This window comes from Mycteria americana, chromosome 1 (genome assembly GCF_035582795.1).
Source record: "Mycteria americana isolate JAX WOST 10 ecotype Jacksonville Zoo and Gardens chromosome 1, USCA_MyAme_1.0, whole genome shotgun sequence".
In the NCBI taxonomy this organism is placed as follows: Eukaryota; Metazoa; Chordata; class Aves; order Ciconiiformes; family Ciconiidae; genus Mycteria; species Mycteria americana.
In genome coordinates, this window is record NC_134365.1 from 53602098 (window position 1) to 53614726 (window position 12629).

Genomic DNA, 12629 nt, shown 5'->3' on the forward strand with positions numbered 1-12629 from the left:
CCAAGGATTATTTTCATGCAGTTTATGGACAGCAATGTCTCTTCCTGTTATTGAGATGCTGTATTAAAACCTTCATTAATCTGCATGGACAGATCAACTTTCCCAAAGGAGGACTTTTTTTTTAGCAAGTTATTCACGAAAAACAGAGTTTGAAAAGTTCTCTCTAATTCCTAATGATACTCAATGAGACCTAAAAATATTTTAAGTAGTACTGGCCATCAGTCACTATTATTAAAAATTTAGCATGTAGACTGCCAGCTGGTCTCACTCCTAAGGAGTTTCTGCAGTAGAAACTATAGAGGCAGACTGAAAGAGATATGATCCCTCTATTGGGTATGGACACACAGTTAACTCCAATGAAAAAAATATATTTATTAACATTTGTTGTGTAATGTAGCCCAGATTTCATTCAATTTTCTGCTAAATAAAGTGCACGACATTATGAGGTGCAAGGATGGAGTACGGTACAAAATGTCCAAGCTACCAGGGATGCAAGTTAAATCTGTAAGGGTCTTCAACAGCACAGGCCCAAATGCAGCGTGATGCTGCACCTAAACTTCTGCTACCAGTATTCTAGACACTAGATAACTGATAAAAACCACACTAACTTCATTAAGACACTTGACAATGCCTACTTTAGCATTAGAAGTATCCAGTGCCTTGAGCTTCAGCCATTTTATTAAAACTTGACACCTTTTCCAAGGTGATTTGTTGCTATAGTTCACAAAATGTAATTATATCTTTAAGATCAAAAGGGCAATACTAATGCATGCCTTATGAACTAATAAAATTTTATGGTTATTTTTCAAGGTTAAATAGATCATGTGATTTTTTTTTTTTTTAATGTAAGGGCAGTCTAAAAATTAAATTACTATTAGAAATGTCTAGTTTAAGGAATGAGGATACTGTTCTGGATAGCCCAACAGAAAGATTAGTAAGATTGATTCACAAATCAATTCATTTATGAAATTAATTTTATGAGATTGATTTATGAAATTTTAAATCCAAATTTATATTTTACTTAGCAGAAAAATTTGTCTCAAAGAGTGCAGTATTTCAGAATATTCCTATGAAGTCTTAACTGTTAGTGTAAAAGCACAGATACTGAGACAGAGATGCTAACACACTCTGTCAACGTTGTCCTATCAATCTACTGCAGAAACGAAGACCAGCTTAACTGAACTCAGACACACATGCAGTCTTTTTTACTCTTAGATCAGTCCTAATTAGAAGCGATTGTTTTAACTGCCAGCATAAACCAATAATGTAACTGTTCTTCTTCCTATATACACCTAATTTCTTGCAAACAGACATAAAACTCACACAACATAGGATTTCAGAAGTGGAAGTAACAAACTTTATGACTACTTTTATTTCCTCTCTGTTCAGTTTTTCTCCCTTATATCTAACAATCCTTTACCATTTGGTGCATGGAGTTATCAACCTCTGCTATTCCCTACCAGTTCAAGAATAAGATTCAGGAAATTAAAAATAACATGGAGAACTACAGAGCAGTCTGTTTTTTTCCCCAGCAGATCAGAGAATGATGAGTGGCAAGGTGACTATTCCCAACCTGTTAGGAGTTTACTGGCAGGGCAGATAACAGTTACAAGATGCAGCTCTACAGCTTGAAGGGGCAGCCAGAATGACCTTTCCTCTCAATATAGGAAAGGAGAATTTTCAATCACTGAGTGCAGTCAGCCTCACTTCTACTGCCAAAAGGTAGTAATGCCCCAGACTGTAGTGTCCTACCACCTGGGGAAAGGAGACTGACAGATGCAATTTTATGTTCAAAGTGCTGCCTCATGCTCTGAAATGAACACTACACATGACATAGTACAGCAATTTGAAATAGTATTCCCAAAGTCAGCATGTCTCAGTGACACAAAACCAGGGAAATTCAGGAAAAAAGGCATGCAAATTAGATATTTGTTTTAAATGAATGATCTCTGTTATCATACATAACTTATCCAAGCAATAGATCTGTATGAACTGAAATGGCAGGCTGACATTCACATACAATTATATGTAGTGTTAAGTACCTTATAACTGTGAGTGACATGGTTGATTTCATTTGGGCCATTTGTAGTATAAGATAACAGCCAACATGGTTACAGATATGGCTTATGAGTCAGGACAGTTAGATAACTACTGCATTTATAGCTTAAAATAAAATTACATTTTGGAATCTGCTTATCTATATAGCCAAATGTTCTTCCCAATAAAATGCCAAAGAAAAGATCATAGTGGTATATGGAAAACTAAGACAGAAGGAATTACAGTACCTTTGTATTGTCAACTCATTGACCTTGTTAGATCTTTTAAAGATGATGGGTGCCCTCATGAATCTCCTACAGCTTCCTTGGTTATTCTCCGGGCCTTTGATACACACCATATTGAACCATACACAAAATATATTACTAGATTAACACCGAAAAATGTCCTTTTTAGGATCTGTTTTTCATACTGATCTTAATGGACTTAGTGTGCCTATGTTCAGCAGACAGCACGCTTCCAAAGCCTGGTATTTTAACTAGCAAAAAGTCTTATCTTTTTTTTTTAATATTAATTACAGTGGAAAGCTTTGTAGTTGAGCCCCATTACTACAGAGGCAGATAATGAACTCCCTTGGCCAATTTATGGGGTAGAGGTATGGCAGTCTTCCCATTGCAATAAGTATGTTTATGGTGATTAATCAAGTGGAAGTCTGAAAAACAAGGATAATTTGGCATTTTCTTCCTTTACTGAACGACAACCCATAATATTGTCCTGCACAGTCTGCTAATTTTTTAGATTATCAGAGCCAAAAAAACATCAACAAAGTAAACCTTCAGTTACACAAGTAGTCATACTGATGTTTGAGTCAGATTCTGGTCCACTCTGTGCAACTCTGCTATAAAGATGCTATCCTATTTTGTGCCACTTAGATCACTGTTCATAATGCAGGTTCCCTCAAGTCGTCTTTAGCCCAAATTTTATGGAGAGGTGGGAATTATGATCCACTCCACCTCACCTTGCAGACTCCAAAGCTGTATCTTGATATCTGGCCCTTATATACTATGCCTGATAGCTCTGGCACTCTTCCAATTCTAGTTCAGTTGTGAAATCAAGAAGGTGCTTCCCCTTACACAGACTAGATAGGTAACATGATGTTAGTCAACAATCATCTGTCGTTCTTGTATATTTTCCAAATCATGATTCATAATCAAGATAGCACAGGTCGAAAAGTCAATTTTCCATTTCAAATAGGTCTGTGCTGCTGAGAACTGTCATTTGTCAAAGCAGACTCTCAGTCCAATTACTTATAGCGAAATGATTATATTCTGAAATTCCTGTACCAGGTGGTGACTAACAAAGAGTTCAAACAAGGGTAATGGAAGAGAGCATATCATTTTGGAGACATAAACAGAGTCCTTACAGATAATATCACTCATCTGACTCAGCATAATTCTATTGGGTTTTAACTATTGTAACTCATTGCTGTTCAAACCTGTATAATACAAACAGCAGTCTGCCAAACAGCCATTTAACATTTCTATCAATTCTCATACACAGCTTCCTTTTCAAAAATGGAGCACATCTTCCTTTATGAAACATGGAAATACAGAGTACTTTAAATTTTGAATTAGTCATATAACGTTGTTGCTAAGCGCTTCATTAAAAAACAGAAACAGGTTGCTATTACTGCAAAAGGCTGGGCTTAAAGAAATTTGATTTCTAATTTGGCTTTTTGCAATCTTCTTATATTTATCTAGGAAATTATTTAAATCTCTGTTTTGTTTTCCCTTTTACAGCATTTTGCTATTAATCTTTATTCTGATATTAAGCTCTTATAGTAGCTAATGGAAGACTATAATCATGCTGTGATAAGTAAACAGAATACTGTATTCTTAAAAATATAAACCTATACCTTCTATATATAATTTTATGCCTTCTGTAACATTACACTTACACCAAAGACTATGTAAAGGATTACTTGGTGATTTACCTGGTCTTGAGGAAGGTAGTCTTGCTATCTCTAGGGAACAAGGTTTTTTGGTCACTGCTATGTCTATTGAATCACAAAGACTGCTTTCATTTTCTGAAGGAACTGCATCCAGAGGTACAGAGGGTATTGCTTCCAATGCATAACCTCTCTTCTTTGAATAAGATTCCTGAAATGCAAAAATTTAAGTAGGTAAGAGAGATATTTCTCAGATGACACAGGAAAAGAATCAGGTTCAATAATTCCAGCTAGCAGGGTTTAAAATTTAGCAAATTAAATACCACATTCTGCTGAAATCCAAATTGTAACAGACTGGAAGAATTACTTGCATGCTAGAAGATAACATTTCTTGATTCTTTAAATTTTTGTGTAATATAGTTCTTGTTTAGTTACAGAAATGTCTTTATTTATCAAACTTTGTATTTAGCAAAAGCTCCAACAGAACTCGTCTTGCCATACCTGCTTTGCTAGGTTCTAATTCAAGGGATGTCTCTTATTCAATTTTTTAAATTATATCTCATGAAAGTGACAATTACATTAACCACCGCAACTACTTTCTCTTTGGGGATGGTTTTACAATATGTTTATATTATATATAAGAAAGCTAAAGATATGCCATTTACATTTTGATGGCAGAATCCCAGGTTGTGAATGAAGATGAATTACTGCTCTATATTTGAGTGAACAGCAAAAATGGCGCAAGGTCCTGTAACAGTGATACATATAGTGAATTCCCATCATCAGCAAATGTTGAGGGAGGGAAAAAAGGAATTAGTCAGAAGTTTTGCTGGTACACTAAACTGTCCAATCAAGCAGACTGTCTCTGCTTTAGAACATGAATAAGAAGATACCATACAGTTTCACCAGAGTTTCTTGATTTGTGATTTATTCTTTTTTAATCCCAGCAGAAAGCAATTGCATGGGCAAAGACATATTTCCACATCTTTCTTACATTGGACATATGGATGCCTTGAAAAGTCAAGCACCACATATAAATCAAATATGATATAATAAAATGCAAAGGGACAGAAAGCACCCTGACAGTTAGATATTATAATAGCACTACTCAGAAAATGATTGAAGAAAGAGATGAAGAGAACAGGATGTGGAATAACAATTTCTTCAACAAGAACAACTCACATTGCCTAAGGTAAACTGGGGCTGTAGATAACAGTCCCTTTTTTAGGTAAATGATTTATACTCTTAGCTGATCACTACACTACCGAACTTTTTAACAGTTTTTCCTGCTCATTGTGTCATGACCTGATTTTTATGAGAGTTCATAATCTGGTAATAATTTAAGGCCTCTCAAAGGATAGGGTTGAGATGGCAGCAACAGGAACTCCACTTCAAAATTCTATTTGGTGACTTCAGTAGAACCAAATTTTAAATGACTCCTATGTTAACCCACCACTGAATAAAGAACTTGAAAATGAATACTGGAAACAGTTAACAGGGAAAAAAATCATACAAAATAAAATAAACAGAATACTAACAAGCATTTGTAATAAAAAATAAGAGTATGTACTAGCAAACAATACAAGATTAGTGGTCAGTGTTCAAAAAAACATGCCTAAAAGGGGAATGTGATTGCATCTCTACCTTTTTTACCCTTTCCTCTTTATGTCTGGTCAGAGTATGAGCTTTCTGCATTAGCAATTCTACTGACACATACTAATAGTATCTGCTAGTGGACTCCACAGACATAACAAGGAATTGGAAAAGTTTGTAAGTGGGGTTACTGCAGCTCCAAATACAACTTTCTACACTTAAGCCATCTCATTCCTTAAATGAAGTTAACAGAAAATTATTCCTGCAGCCCACATCCCATTAAAAAAAAAGCTATTTTTTTAAAATCCTGCAAATAACACTTGCTTAAAAAGAAGCACGGATATTAGGAAGAGTACAATTGAAATCAAGAAGTTTACAAATACATAGTTTTATTACTGGAATAAATGTGCATGAGTTGAAACCTTAGGTTTAAATTAGAGAAGACTTTAAACACCTTGTAATTTATAAATAACAACACTGTTAACTCTGTATTATATTCCTGCCTTTTTATCACAATAAATATAGAAAATATTTCTCCCTAGACTGCACTGTGTAATGTGGAAGCATCAAAACAGCTGAAGTGCAACTGCAGGACAAGAGGAGGATCCCTTCCTACCCTGAAAAAATGGAATTTCTACCTTGTCCATTTCAGTCTGCTATGAAAAGTCAGAGGCAAAAATTTATTTACCAAAGCAATAACTAAAATAGCAGACTTCAATTTAATCCTTGTACACGCAACTTTCTATAAAAGTCAGAATGCCAAAACCCTAGTAATAGTAAATCTGTCTAGAGAAGCCCAGGAAGATATACTGCAGCCGTAAAATTGTCACCAAACACCAAAGTGAAACCCTGCTCAGCTCCTGAATTCAGCTACAGGAAAAAAACATTAAAAATTTATATATGAAACATAAGAATTGACATTGGACCATACTTTATGTCTATGCCACCCAATATTCTGTCTACAAAGGCAGCCAACAGTGCTGGCCTAGAGAACAGTGAGAACCAGCACAAGACCAGGACAAGCATGTAGTGGTACTTCTCCTCCTACAACCCTTTGAGGGTCCCACACTCCATAACCAAAAGGTGCTGACTTTGTTTTGTATGTCCGCCAATCAAACTTTCTAAAATTACCTTCTCAAGTTGCCTTTAGAGCATGTCACTTTTTACAGTTTGCCTGCACCCCATTCTGTTTTTAGCTATCTCACCAAGTTTGACATCCCTAATTCTTGTACTTTAGAAGGCAACAAATGGTTGTTCTTTACTTATCCTCTCCTTGTGATTTCACAGACCTCTATCACACTTCCCTTGTCCTCTCCTTTAGGGAATGAGAAATTCTAATCTACTCACCCAGCTGTTCCAGGCTTTTGATGATCCCCGTCACCCCTCACCCTCTCAGTCTTCAGTGATGTGACAGGGATCAGATTTTCACATGGCATTCAAGATGGGGACTCACCAAGTATTCATACTGACATAATGATGTTCTCTCTTTTGTACTCTACTCCTTTCCTAATTGCTCTTAACATTCAATTTGATTTTCTGAATGTTATTCAACATTCTGTAATTAACATTGCAAGAATATAAATGTCAGAGAAGAATAAATAAAAATGATGGGGTTACTGAGAAAATGGTTGGAATGTAAATTACTGACAAGTAAATTCTTCCTAAATCTCTCCCTAATAAAGCAAATATGATAATAGTATGCCAAGCAGAACTGAAACAAGTTAGAGTCAAAAAAGAATTGTTAATACTTTAAAAAGTCTGGAATTCTATCAACTGATTAAGTGAAGATGATAAGGCTTAATTAAAAAGTGCATACGTAGCAAAAAAGACAAACTTCTCATTGCTGGCGAAAAGCTATGTAAAGTCTTCTGGTTGCTGCAGTGTGTTCTCCATTTTGCAGGTACTGAGTATATTCTAGAAATTTTTAAGCTCTAAACTAATTCAAGTTAGATGTTAGCAGATTACATAAAATTGTCTTCAAGTATCAGGCATCAAGCAATGTGATTCTGGTTTTTTCTAAGATTAAAAGCTCTTCAGCATTCTTCTCAATAATATCAGTTCTGTTGTTTCACCTCACCCACTGCAATGAGCAGTAACTCTACAGTAATCCTACATGTCCTAGATATTTTCATCTGTACAATAAAACCTTCTAAAGAAATACTCTTCCATTATAGTTGAATAATCTTTAGTCCTGAAATCAAAATAATCTGAGTTTATTTTTTTTTTAAATTAGAGGTTATTCAATCACGAATTTCTGTAAACCATTCCAAAAACTTGAAGATGACACATGCAACTGACCACCACTATCAAGTCAGAATTAGTTCTTATTTGAAATTACAACTTCATAAAAGTAATGTGCTGGGCTGCCAGTACATTAAAAGAAGTATTTTTGTGGAAAGGATAAAAATAAATACACAATAGAAGTGAGAGAAAAAGAGAAGAGTGAGAGTGGATGAGTCACTGGGAAAGCATTAGAGAACAGTTGCCCGTACTGATAAAATATAAATTCGATTTTTGCCTTGTAGAAAGAACAGCAATGTGAGATTGAAGCTGCAGAGCGCATGCCAGGGACACACCATGGTCCTTACTAAGAGGCCTCCAGCCAGCTGGGTGTCTTCTGAGCATATGCTTGACAGTATAATGCATACCATATGTAATCTGAAACCTAAACAGGACTAGAAAATAGAAGGGGGTGGGGGGAGGATATGATTGTTGATCGGTGGGAATGAATTTGCTTCTAAAATATCTATATGGCAATTGCAAATGGATATTGTGAAACAATATTCCACAACATGAATAAATCATAGGAAGGAGGGGACATTAGGAGTGATGGCGTTTGTCTTCCCAAGTAACCATTACGCGTGATGGAGCCCTGCTTTCCTGGAGATGGCTGAACACCTGCCTGCCCAGGGGAAGGAGTGAATGAATTCCTTGTTTTGCTTTGCTTGCGTGTGCAGCTTTTGCTTTACCTATTAAACTGTCTTTATCTCAACCCATGAGTTTTCTCACTTTTACTCTTCCGATTCTCTTCCCCATCCCACTGTGAGGGGAGTGAGCGAGCGGCTGTGTGGTGCTTAGTTGCCGGCTGGGGTTAAACTACAACAATCTTCAAAAACTACATGATGTGTTGAGTCAGCCCTTTTTTCCACCTTTCTGCCAAGCTTCTAGCTACTCTTCCTTCTGCCTTCTAGATAACTCTTGCATTCCTTACAAGGATCAATCTGAACGTTGTGTGCTCAAGTACTGAGATATAAGCAGTATATACAAATTTGTGTTTGTATGACCTAAGAATAAAATGGTAAGAGGCTCAGTAGGCATCTAATCTGAACTGACATTCTGATAAGAAGATAGAATTTGTATTTAACTTAAAATTTTTCATACCATCCATCTCCTTTCCTACAGAAATCAGGTCAGTTGAAGTTTTATTACTTCCCTGGAACATGGGACACCACATCAGTCAGACATGACTGCCAGATGAGCAATAGCAGAAAAACTGTTCTTTAAAGATGTACTGTACATTTCATTCATCACATTCATCACCATGATAATTCATGTAGGTACGTTGTGTCTCACCAGGCAATTATTGACTTATTTATAACTTATAAATTCTAAATTTATGAACAGTTGTCTTGACCTTCTGGAGTCTAGGCTATTCACAGTTGAAGGCTACACCATACCATGTTATCTGAAAACTTACTAGATCTGGATTTCTTTAAGTCTCTCTTCTGATATATGACTACCTTGTCATTAAACACTAACTGTCCTCACAATTTATTTAAGACACCTAATAAGAATCACAAAGGTTAGAAGAAATAGTTATTTTAGCCCTAAGGCACTTTTTTAGAAAGTATGGGGAGCAAGAATGCCCCTGTGCATATACAAGTTATATAAAAAAATATGTATTAAATATAAGTTAAGTTATAAGTTAACTGATAAGTTACGTTTATGTATATATAATATATATTATATATGAAATATATATTAACGTATATTTTATATTTATATATTTTATATTTATAAATTTTATATATAAAATATAAGTTAAGGACACTATATATATTTTATATATAAAATATAAATTAAGGACACTGTTTTACAAACAGAATTATTAGGGGGCAGTTTCAATGGTCTTAAGTTATATTTTCAGATAATTCAGACTTTTAAAGAAAACTTTATGGCTATAATTATTCATTATCTGCACACACGTAAGAACAATAAGTGGAGATAAGATACCCAGGGTTTCCTTTCTTCTGAATAATAAACCTTAAAGGAGAAATATTCTCATAAATGTAGAAAGGAAGAATGCAATATATCTGCCATCTTTAGAGAAATTCTTTTTCTTTTATATAGATAATGAAGAACTGCTATTAAATGCTGATATACCCCTTGAGATCCACCAGGGTATCATACCTTCTCCCCTGGCTTGCTGCATGCCAGAAGACCAGCATGAAGAATCCAATTGGTTCTTCTTCCATCATAGTGGGATAAATTCTGCCTAGTTGTTCTTTAGGAGAGTACTACAATACTTCTATTAATAAAATTTTGGAGACTTATTGATCCTAAACGCTCTGTCAACCTGAAGCTGATGATTACCATGAGAGTGAGCAATGATTATTGCATTTATCCCATTTATGTCATAGAATTATAGAATAGTTTGGGTTGGAAGGGACCTTCAAAGGTCATCTAGTCCAACCCCCCTGAAATGAGGAGGGACATCTTCAACTAGATCAGGTTACTCAGAGCCCCGTTCAACCTGACTTTGAATGTTTCCAGGAATGGGGCATCTACCACCTCTCTGGGCAGCCTGTTCCAGTGTTTCACCACCCTCATTATTCCTTATATCTAGTCTGAATGTGTTTGGATCAAACATACTTCCTGATGTTTGTAAACGGACGGCTGTATAACATTGTTGGATTGGGACACTTCACACTGAAATATTCATGATATTCAACCAAAGGTTGCTGAGAGGAATCAAGAATTCAAGCAAGAAGTCCTGACCAGTGACTGAAGATAATTAGGGTAGTTTTTTGACATGCAGCAATGTGGTGGGGAGAATGCCCGAACCTGAAGGGTGTTGTGTGAGTTTGTCACAATAATGTACTGAGCAAAAACAATTGAAAGTATTACCTGTGTTATCATAACCCAAAACCACAATTAGATGGTGAAATATTTATTTTGACTGCCTCTCCACTGAAAGAAATCAGGAACATTACTATAATTTTATGGCTAGTAAAAACACTTTTATCTATTACTAATAATTTAACCAAAGTAATTTTTATAGTATCGTGTAATTAGAATCATTTTTCATGAGTCAAACTATGACAAATGTTCATTGTTATGACAGCTAGAAACACTTGAATATGTAATTTGTCATAGAACAGATAATAAGGTTCACTTCATGATATATTACAGAATCTGGAAAATCCCCAGTAATCTCATTTAAGGGTAATGACACTGGAGGATCTACTCTGGTCTGCACAAAGTATTTATAATATAGATTTTAAAAGGATATTCTCTTTTACCCTCTCACCAAGCATCTGAAACAGTGGGTTTGCTGTTGTAGGAATAACACATGTACAAAGTTATCTGAAATAATTCTTTCCCTTCAGCACCTGAAACAGCCTTTGTGAGTAAGTTTCAGTAAGCCTTCCACAGAGCTAAGAAAAGTGTTCATTTTAAAAAACATGCTAGATTTGTTGTCCTGTATATTTATATTGTTAGAAACATAAAGACGATGCATAATTTTTCAGAAACGATGCAAAAAAGTTAGATCTGCTTTTTCAAACTTCTTGTTTGAGGAAAAATGAGCATTATTTACATAGCACCCCAAATGTAGGTTTATCCTCTCCTTTTCGAATGCATATTTTCACATATCTTGTTTAGAATCTAAAATTTCATACGGAAACTCTACAGATGTCAATCCCTGAAAGCTAAAGTTTCCTACAAAGCTTTACAATACAAAACTCACTAACGTAGCCTAAACTATAAATGTCTGAAAATATGGGTAAATTGTGAGCATAATGAATGCAGTGTTAACCTCAGCAGCAGAAACATATCACTGTATTTTATGCAGAGTTTTCATAATTCTATCTGGCAGATATTCAGAATTTCAAATGAAGTTAGATTGTTGTAGTCATGTTACATGCTTTCCCATGCATACAACATTCGGGCCATGAAAAAGAGCAGATGCTTCCTCTAATAAATAACTCACTGTGACAAAGATTATACGGCAAGTCTACATAATCTGGTTTATGCAAATGCTAATGGTTGTGTGTGGCAATGTAGCATAATACAATAACTGGTTTAATAAATGATTCTTAGTTTAGCTGAACAAAATGCAATTACAAACTAGAAAGTGATTTCCAGGTTAAATATCCTCCCATTTTTTCCAGTTTTCATGAACAATGGTAAACAAAAAAACATGTCTTGTTTGAATATTAAGCTATAGGAAAATGCTTATTTAAAATAAAGGCTATTATATTAAAAAGATAAAATGAGCTGAAACCTCAGCTCCATGGAAACAATACTGCTCTGCAAGTTGCTTATGCACTAATGCCTAGGTTTTAAACAGACACACACACACATACACAAACAAAAAGCAGTTAGGTCAATACATGGGACAAATTTTGGTAAATTAAAAAAATCAGGATGGAAAAATTAAGAATAGAATATTATGCATTACTAAGTATGATAATAAAACCTCTAATTAATCTTTGTCAAAGTATTCAGATATTTCATAGGCAGAACTTCATATATGAAGGAGAGACCATGCAAACATTTATTTTCGTACAACACTTTCTCTAGTAAGAGATAAAATAACTAATTGGAAAGTGAGAAGTTTGGGCCAGAAGATGTCTCAGAAGGTGAATGAAGAGGCTCAGAAGAGTGTTACAGTCTCAAGGGTGTCAGCTTCAAAGTTCAAAACACACAGAACCACAGCTCTTCTGGTATCTACTGCAGTCAGAAAAAAGAAACTGCTTTCCACTTTCCCAGACTGATAAATACATGTGTACTTTGTCAGGCTCTGGACTTCATTTGGTAACAGCCCAAAGATTTGAACGTGTTTATGACAGGATATTTTACAGAATATCAG

General features: G+C 35.1%; 1 protein-coding gene across 3 annotated transcripts in view; it reads right to left on the reverse strand.

Moving 5' to 3' along the window:
• ANKS1B (ankyrin repeat and sterile alpha motif domain containing 1B) overlaps positions 1 to 12629 on the reverse strand; it is a 452062-nt gene that overhangs the window by 309467 nt on the left and 129966 nt on the right. For all 3 annotated transcript variants that reach the window (XM_075497691.1, XM_075497704.1, XM_075497700.1), the window contains one exon: positions 3989 to 4154. In XM_075497691.1, coding sequence (XP_075353806.1) covers positions 3989 to 4154 — 166 coding nt within the window. The remainder of the gene's footprint in view (positions 1 to 3988; positions 4155 to 12629) is intronic.